The 22,292-nt window shown below is 42.5% G+C and overlaps 1 protein-coding gene across 2 annotated transcripts in view; it reads left to right on the top strand.

Annotated features, from left to right (window-relative positions):
• The window catches only part of HSPA12A (heat shock protein family A (Hsp70) member 12A), a 51,708-nt gene that overhangs the window by 19,647 nt on the left and 9,769 nt on the right, over positions 1 to 22,292 (top strand). For both annotated transcript variants that reach the window (XM_035138290.2, XM_035138289.2), the window contains exons 5-9: positions 1,493 to 1,597; positions 6,696 to 6,809; positions 19,094 to 19,265; positions 20,805 to 20,891; positions 21,014 to 21,118. In XM_035138290.2, the coding sequence (XP_034994181.1) occupies positions 1,493 to 1,597; positions 6,696 to 6,809; positions 19,094 to 19,265; positions 20,805 to 20,891; positions 21,014 to 21,118 (583 nt within the window). The remainder of the gene's footprint in view (positions 1 to 1,492; positions 1,598 to 6,695; positions 6,810 to 19,093; positions 19,266 to 20,804; positions 20,892 to 21,013; positions 21,119 to 22,292) is intronic.

Here is a 22,292-nt window from a genome sequence, read left to right as displayed (position 1 = left end):
TTCCCTATTCTTTGGGTAGAAAGTGACAACTGTTTGGAACAGAATAATGCAGAGATGGCTGAAAAAATGGTAAAAGTAGACAAGGGGGAAATGTTGCAGGCAGACTTCACAGTAAGCTTTGAACAAACGAGTCTTGGCTTTCAAACCAAACGAAGAAACATTGGGAGATTTTGGCAACTTCCTTTCCTGACAGTCATATTATTAGCTCTGAAGTTCTAATGTATAGCAGAGTCTCTTTGACGTGTTAATTCTACCCTCATCCAAAAGAAGTCACACTGTGCTTCAAACAGATCCAGGCAGAGGAAAGCGTTTTGATAAGGAAAGTAACCAGAGTGGATCCCTATGGCTTTGCTGACTCTTTTCTTTCCAATCCACTTTCCTGTGTTTTATAACTAAGGAAAGCCAAAAGATCTCTAGGTTCTGGTTTCATAATATTGTGCATTCTGATCCTAAGCCTTTGGCATAGTTGTTGGTTCTTGTGCTCACATTTTGGCCAGTTGCATGTCATCTCAGGCACTTAAAAGAGCCCCTCACCCTACATGTGCCCACTCGACCTCTTTGATCGGTGGAATTGGCACTATCACAGGTGCCTCATAATACCTGTTCCGCCTTTGTAAGAACTTGAACGTTTAGCATGGCAGCGCCTTAACTTTGAACTCCCTGCCTATTGAGATCAAGTAGGTGCCTTCACTGAGCTCATTTCGGTGCCTGCTAAAAACATCCCTGTTTACACATGCCTACCTAGGTGCTTAGAAAGTTGAAGTAATTCTACGCTGTTTTAGTATATTCATGTTTTAAAATAGGGTTGTATTTCCCCCCCCCTTAAGTTTACTTGTTTATCTTTTGTAAAGTGCTTTGGGGTTTTTTGGGTTGTTTTTTTATAATCAACCGGTGTATACATTTTAGGAATTAAAATAATATTTAATAGCTGCTGGGCACACAGAAAGCAGCATAGGGGGTTAAATTTGGCCTACCATATATTCTGGCGTATAAGACGACCCCCAACTTTTTCAGTCAAAATATAGAGTTTGGGATACACTCGCAGTATAAGAAATATGACCTGGCGTATAAGACGACCCCCGACTTTTGAGAAGATTTTCCAGGGTTAAAAAGTAGTCTTATACGCAGGAATATACAGTACTTTGAAACACAACCAACAAGCAAAAAGCTTGATCCTTTATGAAAATGAAAAATGTCACCCCCAACCTGGTGGCCTCCAGATGTTTTTTGATGAGAACGCCCACGATCCCTGGCCATTGACCATTGGGGCTGAATAGGGTTGTAGTTGAAAAAATCTGGAGGGCACCAGGTTGGGATTGGCTGAATGGTGAACTTCACTGTCAAAAGGAAAAGGTGTAATGCTTGGAGTCACAATTTTACCTAAGTGATGGAGCTCAGCAATAGCAAATTCCATTCTCTCCACCTCAGAGGAATGGATCTTGACACTTACCACTTCCTTTTAAACATGTTCTAAACATTTTCTTCCCCCTAGAATCTCAATCTGGAAACAGACCTGACAGCTGCAAATGGCAAGAAAGTCAAGGCACTTGAACTATTTTCTTACGCTCTGCAGTACTTCAAGGAACAAGCATTAAAGGTAAAGGAACACTTTCTGTCCCCAGCTCTTTGTATTTATAACTGCGACAAATGCTGGCCCAACAAATTTAACCTTGCCATACTTCAGCCTGCAGCAGTTCTTGATGTAAACAAAGTGGAGCAGCTGCAGGAGATGCAGAAACGGTGATGGTGATGAGGTGTCCTAGATACTTACATACAACCTTCTTCCTCACCAGCAAAACATTTCTGCAGAACTCCATAATTCATATGCTGTTGGTTGTACTCTAGCTCTGTAGGAATTAATGAAAGCCATTTCCGATATAATTCTAAAGTAACCAGAATATTTTGGCTACCCCTCAAAGGTCCTCCTACCTGCTCCACTCTGGCTTTATCTTAGGAGCTCCTTCTAATAGTCATGGTTACTCAATGTTCAGAGCCAGTATACCATTGCATACCAGCTGCCAGAGGTAAAATGTTGGTCTTGCTTGCAAGCTTTCTCGAGGTATTTGACTGACTACTGCTGGGAAAACTTGAGTCCAGGGCAGAGATTAGCTCAGTGCTCAAACCAGGGGTGGTGGTGTCCCAAATTAAATCCCAACTTTTGTTGCTATGCTGTGGTATACTTTGTGCTCTATTGTTCCTCTCTTCCTGCCCCCCAGACTTCCCAGCCTTTGCAGAAATGAGCAGACAAACAAATTCAGGCAGCCTCACAATGCAATACATTTGTTCTTCCAAATGTACATATAATTAAGCTATGGAACTCCCTGCCACAAGAAGTGGCAATAGGGCTGATAAAGATAGCCTTAATAGTTCTGTATTTAAATACCTCTGTGTTTTAGATTATTTGGGGGATAAAACAGGGTAAGGCCATCACCTTCATGTCCTGTTTGTGAGCTTGCTGAAGGTGTATGAATGGCTCAAATTCCCCTCGTCCCTTCCTAGATTCTCTTCAATTAGTTCTTTCCCCTGCTGACCCACCCACCACCTATTTTCCTTGTTCACCAGGCAGGTCTGGCCTTGCCATCGGGCAGCACAGGCTGGCTAACTCAGGTGGCAGATGGTTCAGGGGGAGGGTGAAGTGAGGTGTTGTCTGTGCCCTGTGGCATCTGCCTCCTAAGTTAGCCTGTTGTCCTCAGCTGGTGGGTGCTGTCCCCTCCACAGTGCTGAAGTTAGGTTCTGCCGCCAGCTTGGCTGCCTTCTGTTTGTGTCTTGTCTTTCACAATAGGCAGCACAGAGTCTTCGGCTGGCCCATGTCTGCCCTGCATATAATTTCTCAGCCCACAAAGCCCAAACACCATTTCCCCCGTTAGTTAGATAAATGGGTGCCTTTTCCTGCATAGGTAGTGAAATGCCTGCTCTCTCTACTCTTCTTCCAGATGGGAGAGCTAAGGTGTGCAGTTTTAAACGGGCCAGCCACGGTTCCAACTCTTTGTCACAGAGCAGGCGCTCATGTAGTGTTCAAGGCTAGTCTGCAGCAGAGCCAGCTCTACATTATAGAATCGTAGAGTTGGAAGGGATCCTGAGGGTCATCTAGTCCAACCCCCTGCAATGCAGGAATCCCTTGCCCATTTTGGGGCTCAAACCCACAACCCTGATATTAAGAGCCTCATGTTTGTCAAGCTTAAATAAGCAGATTGTTAGAAAATTAATCTACTCTGCTTTTGTGTGTGCTTTGAGTAGGCTTATTTATTCTCTTGCCCCTTTCCCCCACCCACAACTACAGCAAGAAAGATAGAAAAAAATATGCTACCCAATGGCAGGAATACCAAACTCGGGATGTGATTTGCTTGTAGAACATCCCTAAAAATGTGAAGGTAAAGGGACCCCGTGACCGACTCTGGGGTTGCGCGCTCATCTCGCATTATTGGCCGAGGGAGCCGGCGTATAGCATCCAGGTCATGTGGCCAGCATGACAAAGCCGCTTCTGGCAAACCAGAGCAGCACATGGAAACACCGTTTACCTTCCCGTTGTAGCGGTTCCTATTTATCTACTTGCATTTTGACATGCTTTCGAACTGCTAGGTTGGCAGGAGCTGGGACCAAGCAACGGGAGCTCACCCCGTCACAGGGATTCGAACCGCCGACCTTCTGATCAGCAAGCCCTAGGCTCAGTGGTTTAACCACAGCGCCACCTGGGTCCCTTAGAACATCCCTAGTACCTTCTTTTCAAATAAAATAATTTTCTTGTTTACACCAAAACAGCCAGCACACCATACAATTACAAATATATATACAAATAGGGACATGGGTGGCGCTGTGGTCTAAACCATAGAGCCTAGGGCTTGCTGATCAGAAGGTCGGCGGTTCGAATCCCTGTGACGGGGTGCTCCCGTTGCTCGGTCCCTGCTCCTGCCAACCTAGCCGTTCGAAAGCACGTCAAAGTGAATAAACACAACAAACACAACATAAAATCTTGAACGAAAAACATACAAACAAAGAATAAGTGTAAACAAAAATTTAAATCCAAATCATATATACATAAAGATAACACAAAATTAAATCATATGTATAATAAACAAGGACATCCTGAAAATTAACAAAAATCTGAAAAGCTACACCCCACCACCACCACCCCCTCCACCGCTTGTGACTTCCAACCTCTCCTATATACTGATTTATGTTTCCTTGGTAAATTGCATACTTTATTATAATTTTCTTTTCTCTTTTTCTTTTTTGCTTTTTGTGCCCTTCATACCTCTGCTACAAGATTCGCTTTCTCTACCTGTTTCTTTAGATATTGTTTAAATAATTTCCAATCCTTTCCTGCTTTCTCTTCACTTAACCCTTTCAGTACCCCAACTTTTATTGCTAAGTTTTGATATATTGTTAATTTAATTAGCCAATCTTCTTTACTTGGAACTTTATCACTTTTCCAATTTCTTGCAATCAGGAGTCTGCCAGATACTGTCGCATGCATCAATATACATCTATCTCTTGCTTTTATTTCTTCATATAGCATTCCCGAAAGGAATATTTCTGGATCTTTTCTAAACGAATACTTAACTATGTTTTTAAATTCTTTACATATTTCATCCCAAATTTTTAAATTTTTTTTACAATGCCACCATACATTTAAGTAAGTGCCAACTTCCTCTTTACACCTCCAACAAATATTATTACTTCCTTTGTACATTTTCGCCAATCTTGCCAGTGTTAGATACCACCTATATTGCATCTTATATACATTTTCTTTTAAATCATAATTTGAAATATACTTTAAACTTTAAGTTGTGTTGTGTTTATTTCTTTTCCTTTTATTACTGTGTATGTTTTAAAATAAATAAATAAAGTCTTTTAAAAATCAAAAAAGAAAAAGAAAGAAAGCACGTCAAAGTGCAAGTAGATAAATAGTTACTGCTCCGGTGGGAAGGTAAACAGCGTTTCCGTGCACTGCTCTGGTTCGCCAGAAGCGGCTTAGTCATGCTGGCCACATGACCCAGAAGCTGTACGCCGGCTCCCTTGGCCAATAAAGCGAGATGAGCGCCGCAACCCCAGAGTCATCCACAACTGGACCTAACGGTCAGGGGTCCCTTTACCTTCATACAAATGGCGACAATTATCCCAAATAGCACATAACCCAAATGAAAGTCATGATGCAAGGATTCCTACAAAGGATTGACATAGCAACATACCACATTCATTTTGACAGCATTATGATTCATCGGAATGGTTGCCAGCACAAAGTGAGCCCACCCTTGTTGGTTATTGGCTTGTGTTTCAGCAGAAACTGTTTTATAACAAGATAGCTCTATTGGCAAGTACTATCAGGATGAGGAAGAAACATGAGGGAGCTTGTATAAAACCAAGAACAAAATAGTATGTAACTGAGGAGGTTCACCACTGCAACAGTTCCACAACTGCAGGGTCTTCCTAAGCATCATTGATACATGCAGGGTCTTTATAAATGCCATAGTCATACCAAACTTCAATATATATGACAACACATTTTATTATATAGCCGCAAACCCAATGAAAACAAATAACCAAAACCATACAATTTCTAACATACATAGAATTAAAATATATGGCACTTGCTTAAATGAAGGGCAGAAACAAACCAAGATACAGTTAAATTGATGAAAACTCTTTACAGCCAGCAATCTGGCAGCAGATTGAAGAATCCATTAACTGTTTCTGTTATTATTGGGACCATGGGGAGAGGGGAGAACTTTTCTCCCTGTACCCTTTCCTCACTTTAAAACACCATTTGGTGCCGCCTTTTTGCTCTAGAAACACTTTCAAACATGCTGGACCTAAGGCCATTTTTATTAGATTGGTTTGAAATGTGGCACATTCATAGACCTCCTCAAGTTGATCATGGGTACCAAGTACTAAGTTACAAAAGCTAAGCAGATGCCATTTTTAATAAGCTATAGAGCAGGGGTCAGCAAAAAAGTTCAGCAGGGAGCCAGTCCACTGTCCCTCAGACCTTGGGGGGCGGATGGCGGACTGTATTTTGAAAAAAATAATGAATTCCTATGCCCCACAAATAACCCAGAGATGCATTTTAAAAACACACACACATTCTACTCATGCAAAAACACCAGGCAGGCTCCACAAATAACGCAGAGGTGCATTTTAAGTAAAAGGACACATTCTACTCTTGTAAAAACACACTGGTTCCCGGACCACCCACAGGCCGGATTTAGAAGGCGATTGGGCCGGATCCAGCCCCTGGGCCTTAGTTTGCCTACCCATGCTATAGAGCTTATAGCGGCAGAGCCTTTCCCCATATCATGTCTAAACTAAGGGAACATTCCCATGCCTCTTCAACACAGCAAATATGATTAATGCTTAGGAGCATCAATTTAGAGCAACCTACCACTTTTACTACAAAGGCATAAGGTACGCTCTTGTATTTGCCTGGTTTTGTTTGTGTAAGATGAAGAACTTGCCCTTCATCATGGTATGTTTTCCTATGGACCTCCTTGAAGGTGTAACTGAAACCCAGGTTTCAACATTCTATGCATTCTTGGCATGTCAGCCAGTTATTTAAACAGCCTGACATAGACATAGCAACAGAAACCATGAAAAGTGTCAAATTATTTTCACAGGAGCCACTGGGAAACAACATCACTTCTAGAAACAGCTGGTGTCAATTTTGCCTCTCACCACAAGTTTGCTTTCTTTTATTCCAGGAGCTGAGTGATCAGGACTCCGGGTTTGAAAACTCAGAAGTGCGCTGGGTCATCACGGTGCCAGCTATCTGGAAGCAGCCGGCAAAGCAGTTTATGAGGCAAGCTGCGTACAAGGTAAGTATTGAAGGTGACCATCAGCCAAAATAGCAGGCAGAGGGAAGCTTTTACAGCCTCCGAACTGTGCATCCTCAGTCAATTCTCTTGTTAAGTTTTTCTTTAAAAAAAAATCACAAAAAGTAGGTTTATTGTTGAGGAGTTGTTTCATTTGGAATCCAAAATGCAGAAGGAAATAAGATGTTTCTAAGCAGCTCCCTACTCTGATGGGCACAAACTTTCTTAAGTTGCAGACTTTCTTAAGTTGCAGCCACACCCACAGACTTAGAAGCAGAAAAAAGCAGTTGTTCTTCAGAATAAAACCAGACAGGAACTTTTACAGCAGTCTGGACCCAGGAAAAAAAAAAGGCCATCTGATTTTCATGACCATCAAAGTGCTGCCTTTTAAAGAGTATCCTGCCTCCCCCATTGGAACATGAACCAGTCACTGAAATATATAATTGCAAGAGGTAGGGCCTGTGAAAAGCCAATTGGGAGCTGGCTTAGAAAAATGACATCATGCATCATTGGCAGGACAACCCCTGCCTGCAAGCAAGGCAGATTAGCATTTAAATTGAGATTTAATGGTTCATGCAGACACATAATGCACAAAACACTTCCAGGAAGGACCTGATTAGGGTGAAAGGTGTGTGACAGGCAGGAGAACACAAAGGGAATTAAACAATCACGCATTCTAGTTAGGACTGGTTGGTTTGCATTCTTTTCTGACTCCCCAAATTGGAGTGTTTTCCCTTTTAAAATGAAAGTTAGTTAAAGCAAGCAGGCCGATGGAGAGGGAATAATACTTGGTCCTGTGCAGCTTCCAATCATGTTGGTAGAGGGAGTGTTTGAACGGTAGGAGCATCCAGCATTATTAAATCCCCATAGTAAGTCTCAGATCCTTCATGATGCTTTTGATCAAGAAATCAAAATAGAAGTGATGTAGCTCTGTGGCAAAACATTTGCAAGCATTAGGTCTCAGGTTTAATCCATGATACCTCCAGGTAGGTCTGGGAATGTTCCCTGACAGAAACCCCAGAGAGCTGCTTATTGTCTATGTAGGCAATAGTTAGATGGGCCAATGGTTTGACTTGGGTGAAAGGCCTGTGTCTAGTGAGCAGAAAATGTGTCTAAATTTCTACTCTGCCTAGAATTTCTAGCTGCCCAGAGTGGCTGGGGAAACCTAGCCAGATGGGCAGGGTATAAATAATAAATTATTATTATTATTATTAAATAAATTATTATTACTCAGAAATGCCAAATTCTCAAACCAGAAAGAATAATTTTGTAGTCAAACCAAATTAGTCATGATTGCCTACCTTGACTTTCCTCTTTATTCCAGTGGGGAGGGAGGGTTGTGCAAAATTTGGAATTATTGATGGAGATTGAGATAATGGACATTATTTGGTGGGGGGCATTGAAGGTAACACAGGGGCTGGAAGAAACTATGGTGGAGGGAACTGTGTAATTTGCAAAATTCCCGCTCACTGACAGTTGGGAATGCAACTCCACAGGGATTATATTTTGGTTTCTGAAACCAGAATACAGAAGAGAATGGGAAGATGTATCTGCATGCACAAGCACCTGTTTCATGGTCATACTTCACATGGTCTCATGACCCACCTGAGTCTTTTTCAGGGCCTTAGCTCAGTAGTGTGCTGCTACTTCGCATGTGGAAGGTCTCTGGTCCAATCCCTGGCATCCCCATATAGGAATGGAAGAGATGCTTGCATGAAACCTTGGACATCTGCTGCCAGCCAGCACTGAAAACTGAGGTGCCTGGAATAATATTTGACTCGGCATAAGGCAGCTTCCTATGTTGCTAAGATGGCAATAAATGGCAAAAGGTGTGATGTAGAAATGAGGGGAAAGGAAGGTGGTGCTCACTCTGTAGCTTAAAGAAGCACATGCCAACCCTCTCACCTTTTGATCACTTCCTTCTTCAATGCTTAATAATTCCAAAGACAAGAAATTGATGATCCTTTGTTGGGTCCAAGCCTGCTTCAGCTAAGTGATTTTATTCAGACATAAATGTGCCCCTTATCCTTTATTTTAGACCTGTTTGTCTTTGCCATATGTGCATACTATTTTCCCACTAGGATTTCTCGTATTTGATTGTGTGCAGCTAGGAAGAATTACACAATCCACTGGTAGTAGGGTGGTCAGGTGTAAAAGAGGGCAGGATCCATGCATCCTTTGTGAAGGCAAAATTCCCTCCTCAGCAGAAGTATTGAAGAGGAAATTCCCTATTATATGGAGCGGAATCCGTGTTCTCTTTTTGCACTTGGCCACCCTAAGCGGCAGTACAACTATGCAATGCATGTTTTCTAAATGTTTGGGTATTTTGAGTAACCCCTTAAAATGCTGTTTAGACCCCCACAATCACTTTGAATATCTTGTACTTGTCTCTAATGTTGAGCAACATTTTTCTCAACAGTCTATAGTGTGGGATTGCTAATGCTAGTGCCAGAAGCAAATCACTTAAAGGTTCTCATGGAAGGACACGGTTGTAGGTAAAGCTGAAACATTAGAGACTCGTGTATTATCTTTGTCTGTTGTCGCTTGCCTGTTGTTTGTGTGCATGTGTACCTGTGGAATGGTATCTAATAGCCGAAGGAGAAAAGTAGACTAATGTTCTAGCAGCATTTCCCATCTGTGGCGCAATGGAATGTTGTTGACTAATGTCTGCATCTGTGGTAATTTTTTTTTGTCTGTGATTGTGTGTTTACCAAACAGATCAATAAATAGCAATGAAAGAGAGCTTAGGAAGAAATCGTAGGGAGGTGACTCCACAAAAGCCGTAGCAGTTCATATCTACAGTTCTGTTGTGTATTGTTGTAAGCTACTTTCTGTACCTTTTGGGGATGAAAAGTGGAATAGAAATGGATGGGAGGGAGGAACTAAGATAAGAAATTCTGATACTGGGGAGATAGCACTAAAAGAAGGAAGGAGATGCTGTGGACTAGCAGTCGACAGTACAGTGATTTATGATCCCAAAGGACAGATATAGGTCACACTGAGCACACTGAAACGTATTTTAAAACTACTACTCCAGACTAATAGTATTCTACATTCAAATAAGCAGATTTAAGAAAAACAAGTCATCTTATGTCTGAAAAATATATTTGGCAGAAGGTGCAGCTGGAAGAGAAGGAAGTATATTTTGCGTGACTTCCATAGCAATGTATTAGTTATAGTGAGCCACAATGGCACTTGTCAGTTTGTGGAAGTTGTCCATACACATACCCCACACTAAATAAAAAAGGCATCCCTGTTTATCTACTAGTAATAAAATGGTTTTTTTGCTACCCAGGATATGTTTGCTTCTAGGCACATAGTCTACAATATGACAAAGTCCTATAAAGGTGGGCTACACAAGCAATTACACCCCCCATGTACTTAAAGATAATGGCATCTTCCACAGATACTTTCCAAAGCAGTAATGCTGTGTAGCATGATGTTGTCTTTCATACTTGTGGCTGCTAGCATACTAAGATATATCTTAGTGCATCTTTAAGAAAGGATGGGCAAGAAGAAGATTATTCACATGAAAAGGCTAATGAAAGGGATCATAATGGACACACACACAAATTACATCTGCATATATTTGCTTGAGAAATTTTGGCAAGTTTGCATTCTTTCATTAGGAGCTAGCCAGAATATTCTTGTGTCCTGTTGTGATTGCTTGCTTCATCTTTTCTCCCTGAAGAAGGGATATGGAAAGCTGTGGTTCACCAGATATTGTTGGCCTATAACTCCCAGGAAGCATGGCCAACAGTAAGGGATGATGGGAGTTTGATGGGATATTGTTGACCTCTAACTACCATCATCCCTGACCATTGGCCATGCTTCCTGGGGCTGATGGGAGCTGGAGTCCAGCAACAGCTGGAGGAGCACAGGTTCCCCTTCCCTTCCCTACATTCAAAACACTTCAGGAAACATTGTAAAAAAAAAATTCAGCACCCCTAAGAATTGGTTGGCTTTTTGTTTATTTTGATCTTTTGCTCTGAAACTTTTTAAAAAGGCTTCAGACTTCCTGTCAAATATCCACTATAAAATGATGGATGGTCTTTGAATTCTCTGGTGTTGCCTCTTCCTTGAACTGAGCTTCAGGTGCTGAATCTTGATTTTAGAAAATGGGATTGAATGCTCCTGGTCAGAAGGGTTTTCCTTCAGCTTGACAATTTTTTATTTTTTTATTTTCGGAAGGGGGACATTCTTTCAGCTCCCATTTCACTACAAATACTTCAACCACAGCATGTGCACTGCCTGGAATTTCTGTCACATGCCAGTGGAAATCACAATATTGCAGAAGGGGCTGTAATGTTTTTTGAAGGGAGGAAGTTCAACCCTGTTAATCCAGAAACAGCTAAAGGAGATAAGAAATCTGATGAAAATTATCCTATCCAGTAATTTCTGCAAGTCTCCTTTTGAGGAAATGCTCCTGACTGGTATTGAGGGGTTACACGTTTATCTGTTTTCCTGCCTTAACTGTATTATCTAGCTTTTACCCTTCAGTCTATGTGGGGCAATGAAGAAAGCTTGAAGAATGTTGTTTACTACACACTGAAGTTATAATGAGTAGGAACCCCTCAGAACAAAACAAACACAGATGATCCGAACAAAAAGGTCTATGTATAGGTCATTAGCAGTCAAAGAGCAAATTGGATTTCAGTTTTTTAATCTACCCATCAGTCTTGCTTGTGCAAGACTACAATCCCTTCAAACCAATCCTGTTTTCCCATTTCCCTCAGATTAGAAACCCAATCCTGAAAAGTAGTGCACTGTCCCTTGTTTTCAACATGTCCAGTGTACCTGATCGTATAGTTTGGACTAAACGGCAACATTTTTCCTTTGCCTCGTAACAGTTTCCTCTCTTACATAACAAATAAGAAGTTTTATATGCATGAGCAGAATGGCATCCTCAACTTGAGTCGAAGGAAGACCAACTTTTGGTTTTCGTTATTGCTGAAAGCAGACAGATAGCTCATCACTCTGACCAATTAGAAAGTATCTTATTTCTTTTTAAATTTGTGTGTGTGTGTGTGTGTGTGTGTGTGTGTGTGTAATTTGAATGTTATTTAGAATGGGATATATTTAGTGACATACAGTGGTACCTGGCAAGACGAAATTAATTCGATCCACGAGTCTTTTCGTGTTGCGATAATTTCGTCTTGTGAAGTGCGGTTTCCCATAGGAATGCATTGAAATTGAATCAATGTGTTCCTATGGGAGCGGGGAAAGTGCAAAAAAAAGGTGCCAAGTCGCCCGCCATGGCCACTCCAGAAGTTTTTAAGGCTCTGGGGAGGGGGAAGCAGGAGGAGGCCCAGGGGTCTCCTCCCGCCGCAGCCTCTGCTCCTTCAGGCGCCACCGCTGTTCCTGCCAAGGGCTGCCTGGCGAGCCCCGCTGCTGCTCCTGCCGGATCCCGCCAGCCCGCTGGGGAGGAGCCGCCATGGCTGCCGAGGAGGGCAAGGCCGGAGCCGCGGAGGCTGGAGGCCGCCATGAGCGGTGCGCCACCGCAGGAGGCAGAAGCGGCGGCCATGGACCTCACCGGTGGAGTCCTAAAGGTAAGTGGCGGCGGCGGCGGCTTCCCTTCCCTTCCCCTCGCGAGGCTGCTTCGTCTTGCGAAGCACGGCCATTTGGCTTCATCCAAAAAATCGCAAAACGCTTTCATTTTGTGATTTTTTTGGTGCATGAGGCATTCGTCTTGTGGGGTACCACTGTACTAGCCACATACAGCATTGAACACCAATGCTATCTGCACTAGATCTTTAAAGCAGGACAATGCCACTTTAAACAGCTGTGGCTTCCCCCACACAATCCCAGGGAGTGTTGTTCCTTAAAGATGTTGAGAGTTGTTAGAAGATCCCTATTCCCTTCAAAAGAACTGCAGTTTCCAGAGTTCCCTGGATCAGGGTCCCAAACTAAGGCCCGGGGGCCGGATGCGGCCCAATCGCCTTCTAAATCCGGCCCGCAGACATTCTAGGAATCAGCATGTTTTTACATGAGTAGAATGTGTCCTTTTATTTAAAATGCACCTCTGGGTTATTTGTGAGGCATAGGAATTCGTTCATATTTTTTTTTCCAAAATATAGTCTGGCCCCCCCACAAGGTCCGAGGGACAGTGGACCAGCCCCCTGCTGAAAAAGTTTGCTGACCCCTGCCATGGATAGATTGTTAAACAGCTCTGGGATTCATAACTCTTTGAGGGGAATAGGAGTCTCCTAACAACTCTCAGCACCCTGAACAAACTACAGACCCCAACTCCCATAAGACCCAGCCAGTATGGCCAGTGGCTAGGGATGATGGGAGCTGTGGTTGATCAACATCTGGAGGGCTACAGGTTCTGCACCCCTGCCCTTGTGCCACTGATCCAGGAATTCCCCCCCCCCCCCAAATTTCATGGCAAGATATGGTGGAATTCTGAAGCTGGAACTATGTTTGCACTTCCTTTAGCTTGTATACATAATCATTTTTGTGACTGGTCTTTGCAGAGGCAGCTCTCCTTTTTTGTAGGAATTGGAATGTTTCAATGCAGGATTCCTAGGGGTTTTTCCACCAAATATCTGATTTAGTGTTTTCTATTAGTAGAAGCTAAAGAAGTATTTTGGAGAGTAGCTAATGTATTTGATATTTGCAACAGACATATTATAGTTGTTATCAGTTCATTGCTAATTCCTACATCTGGTGTAGAAAGGCAAAAAGATATTAGGGAACAAAGGCAAGTGATGATTTAAAGCTGCAATCCCTCACTCCTGCCTTCATTTTCTGCCTGCAGAATATCAAAAGCAGTGCAAATTAGACACATTAGCAGTATTAGGGGAAATGGAGAAATCCACTTAATTGTCACTTGTTGGTAGAGACAGATTGTTGTCAAAGAATGGATTGGTGTTATTACTGCAAGTTCCTGTGGATGTGATTCTTCTGGTTGATACTTACAAATTACCTTTTCTGCATAAGCACTAATGTTTGTTATGAAGCTATAATATGCTATAAGATTGCAGCATTTTTGAAGCCATAATTAATTAAGGAAGCTTAATTGATCATGGTGTTAAAATGCATAGAGCAAGAAGCACGTGCTAACAAATTTCAATTTACATTTGCTAATTGCTGTGGTTAGGTTTGCACAAATATACGTTCCAGGCTAATGGAATACACCCCCAGTCCTTCATTTGTACATGTAGCGCAGCAAACTGCTAATGGCTTAGGTACTCAAGCAGCGAAGGACCCGCTGTTGCTCCTTGTAAATGACCAGAAACATTTTAGAGCAGTCGTGCAAAAATATGACCTCTGAAACTGAAAGGCTTATGCAGACTAAATGAGCTATCAACTGTTAGCGCTATCTATAAAAGCTGTTTGACTGAGCCTCAGCGCTTCATGGAAGAAAATAAAATGCATCACTGATTTACGCCCTTAGTGCTATGACTTCATCCATTGGACCAATGCATCTTGTCTGCATTTCTGCAGCAGCTGTGGTTTGCGAGAAGTAAAAGCCACACTGCTGCAGTGCAACAGAGTTCTTGCTGGGTAGAGCAATGGCTCTCTCCAGCTTTGGAAGGAAAAAAAAACCCCTCACAGGATCAGAATCTACTGATCTGGCCGTTAAGAGGTTTTTCTTAAAGGATTTGTACTGTATACCTAAGGTCAAAACAAAATAGGACAAAATGCTGTAAACAGTGGTTTCTGCAGCATCCTGGTGCAAGGAAAAGCACAGGCTGCCTCATTTTTGGGCTGGGATGCTTGGTATCTCAGCTCGTCACATGCACAACCACCCCACCCCCAGAATCATCATAAATCCCATAGATGCAGTGGCAAAGCAATCTCTAGGCTTCTGTATTAGTGTAATAAGTGGTCGGCATCCCACATTGTTCACATGTGTTCACACAGTTAACATGATTTGTTGATACTCCAGGTCAATTTTCATGCCCGTTTTTCCCATGTACTGATTTCCTCAAAGCCATTTCCTGTGGAAGCTCCCAGCCTGATCTGATTTCACCACATTCTTCAACAACTTTCAAAACCAAAGCTTTAAAGCAGTTTTCTTTTTTTGAGAAGAGTCTCCTAAGATACACCGCAGTTGGGATTGGGGCAGGTATATGTTTTGATCATCGCTAGCAACATGGCATGGGGAGGAAGAGTTGTACATCTTAATGTAGGGTTTTTTTCTGTAGGTTTTGTCCCTTCACTCTGGTCCAGATATATGGGCTTCAGTCTTTTCCTACTGGGCCCCACTTGGAGCTCCTGAAAGTGGGTCCCCTTGCTGCAGTTTAGGGTTCCAGGTCTGAGCTCAGGACAAGCTGAAGACCACCAGTTTAAATGGACCCAGGAGACTAAATTCAGGCATACTTCCCTCTTACACACATGAGCAGAAATAAATGTCAGAGAAAAACTGGTTCAACTGCCTTCACTGGTTGAATTTATTTTCAGCTTAGCCTTGATGAGCTGTCAGATCAATATTCATGTTGACATGAAAATAATTGGTAGCAGAAGGGCTAAATGCCACTGCTGCCATATATTACGCATAATTCAGTGAGCATTATTTGATTTTCCGTTGAAATAGTTCATTTCAAAAGTATGATTGCTGCAAAATACCACAAATCCTGAAGACTTTGCTTCTTTATATCTCTGATCCTACAAAATTTAACCTAAAAAATATTATTCAACTCAGTGATTATTACAAAAGCACTCAAATAACTACAGAATTTTCAACAACAAGGCACCACCTCTCTTACTCTCCTGGATGCAATTTCCGTGAATCTCACCTGATACAGAAGACAAGAGTGAGGACTGCATTTGCTTTTTGGCTTTCCAAAAAATAAAAATTCTCCCTCTGAGGCATCTGGAAAGGCAGGAGCTAGAGATGAAACAAGTTTAGAAGGGGGTGTCACAGGCATGTTTGGTTTGTTCTGAGTGCATGTGCCACAGAAGCTTCAGTCAAGTGGTTAAGCTCAGCACATGCAGCAGTTGCTTAGCAGAGTTCACTTTTACTGTGCACCAAAAGCACACACCTACGGCATAAACACACTCTGTAAAGTTGTTACCAGTAGGAATCTCTGATCCCAGAGAGGGTTATTTGCTTCAACTTCCTTACTGTTTCAAAGTCTCTAGCAAGTCTGGAGTTCAGCTGCTTCCAAAGTTCTTCACAACACTCAACACTATAACTTGAGCTGAGCTAATTTGACCATCTTTTCTTTGGTGGTTTATTGCTTCCTGGACAGGAATGGGGAAGCTGTGGCCCGTCACTTGTTGTTGGACTCCTCCCATCAGTCTCAGCCAGCATTTCTAGTGGTCAAGGATGATGGGAGTTGTAGTCCAGCAACATCTGCAGGGCTGCAGGTTTCCTGTCCCTGCTTTAGGGGTTAGCACTCAAATGCTGAGAGTTCCCATGTTGAATATGCTGACTTGTCTCTTTGCTGTTGCGATAGATTCTCTCCACACACACCCTTAATACTGTGGCATGTTACAGTATACTGTAGCATACATTTGTTGTTTAGTCGTTTAGTCGTGTCCGACTCTTCGTGACCCCATGGACCATAGCACGCCAGGCACTCCTGTCTTGCACTGCCTCCCGCAGTTTGGTCAAACTCATGTTCGTAGCTTCGAGAACACTGTCCAACCATCTTGTCCTCTGTCGTCCCCTTCTCCTAGTGCCCTCAATCTTTCCCAACATCAGGGTCTTTTCCAAGGATTCTTCTCTTCTCATGAGGTGGCCAAAGTATTGGAGCCTCAGCTTCACGATCTGTCCTTCCAGGGAGCACTCAGGGCTGATTTCCTTCAGAATGGATAGGTTTGATCTTCTTGCAGTCCATGGGACTCTCAAGAGTCTCCTCCAGCACCATAATTCAAAAGCATCAATTCTTCGGCGATCAGCCTTCTTTATGGTCCAGCTCTCACTTCCATACATCACTACTGGGAAAACCATAGCTTTAACTATACGGACCTTTGTCGGCAAGGTGATGTCTCTGCTTTTTAAGATGCTGTCTAGGTTTGTCATTGCTTTGTAGCATACATACAGTACATAATACAACCTTCAAGCTGTTCTCCACAAACACTGTGGAGTGCTTACATGCACTCCATCGTGATGCTTCTTTTTGTTTCTCTGTGCTTGTGACATATTATGACGAAGCTATTAGGTAGAGCCTCTTGGTAAGTATTGCAAATGACAGCCATGACATGACAATGCAATGCCCCCCCCCCAGCCTTGTATGGGACGGTAGGAAGCAAGTGTAACTATGGCAAAACAAGCAAGTTTATACAGCCATACACATCCTTCAATTTACACCATTTTATGCCTCTTCTGCTGAAAGAGAAATAAGGAATCTTTACCGCTGCTCCGTTTCAAAATGTTTGCAAATACAGTGGTACCTCGGGTTACAAACGCTTCAGGTTACAGACTCTGCTAACGCAGAAATAGTGCCTCAGGTTAAGAACTTTGCTTCAGGATGAGAACAGAAATCTTGCTCTGGCGCCACGGCGGCAGCAGCAGGAGGCCCCATTAGCTAAAGTGGTATTTCACGTTAAGAACGGACCTCCGGAACAAATTAAGATCTTAACCAGAGGTACCACTGTAGCATTTTATAAGATCAATCCCAGCACAAATACTATCTATGTGCCGGGAAATAATGTGTATGGTTATGTACACTGTGCAGTGCTTATAGAGCAACCTTACTGGTAGATCAGAGGAGAACTAATACCCAAAGCACTCCTGGAGACATGGCCAGAGAGTGTCATGGTATTTTCCTATCTAGGGGATTCCTTTTTAGGTTTTATGATTACTCTCCATGGCTTCCAATAGAAATGCATACATCAGCTCCAGGGTTTGTGTATGTTTCTTACTGTTTTGGGGTGGGGATGGGGTCCAAGCCTTCTCCCAGCCCACCTTGGCCTCTACCAATGGTGGTATGTCAAGGGCTGCTGAGGGTTTCAATGGTGGGAGGGGCCTTACGAGGTCAGACCATGGGTATCCATGGGAGGAGTAAGGAGCAGTTGGGTCTCCAGCTCCCAGTGAACCATGATCTCCATATCTCCAGCTTTCTTTTCTTTTAAAGTTAAGTATAAATTATCTGTAGAACCTGAGTTATGAAGCAACAATGTAGAGGCATGATTATTCTCATTTTTCCATGGAAAAAAATAGCCTGCTACTCCCCTCTCTAGGGTTAACTACTTCCACCTGAATGGAACAAGGCAAGCAATGAGTAAAAGCATTGCAAAGAAGATAAACCAAATCAGGAAAGCTGTGTGCATTGGTGTCATACAGCATTACCTGATGCCATTCTATGAATATTTTGCGCTCTCTTGAAAAAAGAGTAGCAATAGAAGTTGCAGTATTTCAAATACCAGCAGTCTTCCTTCAGTTCCGTCCTGTATATCTGCACAGAATAAAAAAATTCCTTCAGTAGCACCTTAAAGACCAACTAAGTTTTTATTTTGGTATGAGCTTTTGTGTGCATGCACACTTCTTCAGATAATCTGCACAGAAGTGAGCCTCATTGACTTCAGTAAGGCTTACTCCTAAGTAAGTGGGTATATGATTGCAACCCTAGATACATAGAATCTTCAGCATTCAAGGATTAGGTCTGTGAATTCAGTGTGCATAACTCTGGCAGGAAAGTGTCTAGCATTCACAGGTGCATGGTTATGTTTTTGAAAGTATTACTGGCTGCCACAAAATCTAGAAAAGATATTCAGGAATATAGCAGTTATTTTAGGATGCAATCCTATACCTGCTTATTTGGGAATAAGACCTAATAAACTATATAATAAGACACATATATAGGATTGTTATGTTAGCAGCCCAGATATTTCCATTGCACTAGGCAACATGCAGAACAGAATAGGTTTACTTTACATGATTTGGCATTTTATATTATTTACACATTGGGAAGAGTGTGAGAGCAATATAACTCTGTTTTAATGCTGATGAGGCAGAGAAGCCAAAGCTAATTTTGTTTCTTTTTGGGAAACTTTTTCATGAAATTGAACTAGATGCTTGAAAAGGAGATGAATTTACTCTTTAAACATACCTTTTGTTTATCTTGCTATATCATATGCAGCTATGTCATCCTATTCAGTAGGGAAAATGCATGCATCTCTCCTAGTTATGAATCCTTGAAATGAACTAGATGTTCTTCCCCCCCAACCATGATATTTAGCATATGAAAATAAGAGAAGTGAAAAGAAAGAAGCATAGATGAATGAATGAAAATCTCAGGATTCACAAAGCTACTTCACTGTGAAGGCAGATGAAAATCAAAGTTCAGCTAATCATTTCCTCTCCCCTCCTTGTTTGATTCCTTTATTCACAGGCAGGAATGGCATCCCCAGAAAACCCTGAGCAGCTCATAATTGCCCTGGAACCAGAGGCTGCATCTATCTACTGCAGGAAGCTCCGCCTTCATCAGATGATAGATTTAAGCAGCAAAGGACCTGCCAATGGTTATAACCCAAGTGAGACCATTGCCACTGGCTTTACACCAGGTAGGGCTGATTTAATTGGGCTACGATTAGTGTTCAACCTAATTTCCTACTCACCCTTTCTTGCCAAAATCTTTCATAGCAAGATGTCTTCCAAATTTCCCGGCCAACTCTTGATTTTCACACTGGGAGAACCTGGATGGCTAATTGCCAGCCCCAGCAATAGAAACTACCCTGTCATGCTCATTAAAGTGTGACTTGTCAGCTGTTCCACAGTTTTAAGTTTTTCGGAACTGTGTTATCAAATATGAGCATGTGCCAAAGGTGGAATAAAAAATATGAGAACGTTTTCCAGATGGACAGGGGAATTCTATACCCGTGCTGGTTTTATGAATGGACGAGAATGGAATGGAAACATGCTTAGGTTCATTGATCTGTGCCAGGTTGGGTGGGGAGGAACAGCCAACCCAACACCTGTATTGCTGTATGGCTGCCAGGTCAGGGCTGCTTGGACATACCAGCAGGAGCACCACACTGGCTCTACCTATGTGCCTGCAAAGCCTCCCCCTTGCCATCATCTCACCCTAGCCCTGTTTAGGGTAAGCTGTAGTGACACCAGTCTTGAGTGGGTGGCTCTGCTCCACCACACAGGCCACTGCTGCCTAAAAGGGGTTCAAAGTGCGGCATAACATCTCTGTTGACGAGTGTGAGCATAAAATTAGAATACTATTTCTTCCCAGATTTCCTGTCACTGGGGAACAAATGTTTTGAACATCCATTGAGACATTCTCATGGGAAAGTTCCATCAAAACAATCAGGAATTGTGCAAGACTGCAATTCTGGGGACAGCTGTACATTAATCAAGGGACTAGAGTAGATGACCTTCCAATTCTGTGGTTAAATGCTACTCCTAGCATGATATTAAAAGAGTAACTTCCAACCTGTTGCTTTCCTTGATCTAAAGTAAACTATGATGCCGTGTTCATTCATAGTACAAAGAGTGCTTGCAGTTAAAACAGTTGTTCTTTCTTATTTAGTGATAGTAACGAACAATGTGTATATCTTGAGTCCCCAATTCACAGATGGTTTGTTTAACGTATGCAACTCTCTTATGGGCCACCAAAATAGTTTGCGTTTATGCTACCATGATTCTTGAGTGTCTTAAAACCAGCAAGCAATTGGTAACACACCTGATCACCCATATATATATACATATATATATATATCACCCATATATATATCACAAGTACTATCCCTTAATACAGATTTAATTTAGTCAGACTTCAAATTCTATGTTGATGCGCCCTCTGTTGGCAGAATTGTGATTAAGAACCAACAAAGATCCCAACAGAGATTACAATTTGTTCAGTTAAAAGCCTTTAACTGGTGCCACTGTCCTGTTTAGAACCAATTTGTTGTAAGAATTAATGGAATGTCTGTGAATTGGGGTCACGGCTTTTATCCCCAAAACATTAGGACAAGTGCTTAGCAATATGATGACTAGCCAGCTTTCAGTGTTCTTCCGTTTTGCAGTCTGCAGGGTACACATCCAACTTGTTCATGTTTTCTTACCATAAGTGTTTTGTCTCTGTCATCCTCCAGCTAAAGAACACATTCGGCGTAACCGTCAAAGCCGCACCTTTATGGTTGAAAATGTCATAGGAGAGATCTGGTCCGAGTTGGAAGAAGGTAGTGTCCTTTCCTGAGTCACCTTGGCCCTTGCTGCCTTTTGTCAGCAGCAGCGTCTGTGCAAAAATGTAGTTATATCACTGACTCTAATACATGGCTTGTGATTCCTTTTGTATTAACAGGCGACCGTTACATAGTTGTTGATAGTGGAGGAGGGACAGTTGATGTTACAGTCCACCAGATAAGGTTACCTGAAGGACACTTAAAGGAACTCTACAAGGCAACAGGTGAAGCTGCATTCTTCACTCCTACTCATTGTAGAACATCTGCATTTAACCAGTAGAGGGCAGCATGGCAGGGCAGTGCTGCTCACTTGTGCTTTGGTGGGTCATATAGCTGCTGCTTACCAAACACACCAAAAGGAGTGCCAGATTGGCTCTGCTGGTGTGTTTGCACCGTGTTGAACTCACCACTGCCTCACCTCTCTACCTCCTGAGAAGCAACCAACCAGAGGTCAGGTGAGTGGTGGTTCTGTAACATGCTGCCCACCACTGAATTTCATTGTTATTAAATGAAGTGATGACAATGTTCACAGACATATGCGTGCTTTGTACCAAGAACGAGCAGATTGTGTTGTTGTTGTTGTTGTTGTTGTTGTTGTTGTTGTTGTTGTTGTTGTTGTTGTTGTTACCATCACCGCCACCCACCCTTTACCAGCAGATTCTGAATCAGGTTACAGTAATCTAAAAATCAATATTAAAAATAGTTAAAACAAATCACAGTCACAGGAATAGGGTGGGTCCTGAAAACACACATCTCAGGTGTCCAAAGCTAGCTGACAACTGCATAGGGAAGGTGCCTGAGGGGAGGGATGTTCATAACTTAGGGGCTGCCGCAAAGAATGCCCTTTCCCAGACCATACACACCAAAGTCTGAGGTTGGAAGAAAGACCACTGCTGATCTTAATACCAGAGAAGTCTTGTATGGAAGGAGCCAGTCTTTCAGGTGTTAAGTAAATTGACATTGGTTTCTTTTTATTTAACATGCTTCCCCCATCAGTTTTTCAGGCAAGGCAAAGAGCATTGGCAACCAAAGAGAGGAGAGAAGGGAGAGCTTTGAAGTTTTAGGAGGAGTTGGAGCCAGAAGATAAGAAATGGGAACTTCAGGAAAGGGAGAGGAGATTATAAAAAGCACATTAAAATTGTGTACAGTCATACCTTGTGTTACATTCGCTGCGGGATACGTCTTTTCATGTTGCGAATGGGCCAAACCCAGAAGTCCTGGAACAGTTTACTTCCGGGTTTGGCGCGTCCGTAACCTGCACGCATGTGCAGAAGTGCTAAATCGCGCTTTGTGCATGCTCAGAAGCGCCACATTGTGTCACGTGCGTGCGCAGATGCAGCGCTTCAGGATGCAGCCTTTTCATGTTGCAAACAGGCCTCCGGAACGGATCCTGTTCGC

This window comes from Zootoca vivipara, chromosome 5 (genome assembly GCF_963506605.1).
Source record: "Zootoca vivipara chromosome 5, rZooViv1.1, whole genome shotgun sequence".
NCBI lineage: Eukaryota > Metazoa > Chordata > Lepidosauria > Squamata > Lacertidae > Zootoca > Zootoca vivipara.
Note: the sequence above shows the minus strand (reverse complement) of the source record. Positions and strands in the feature narration are given on the sequence as shown.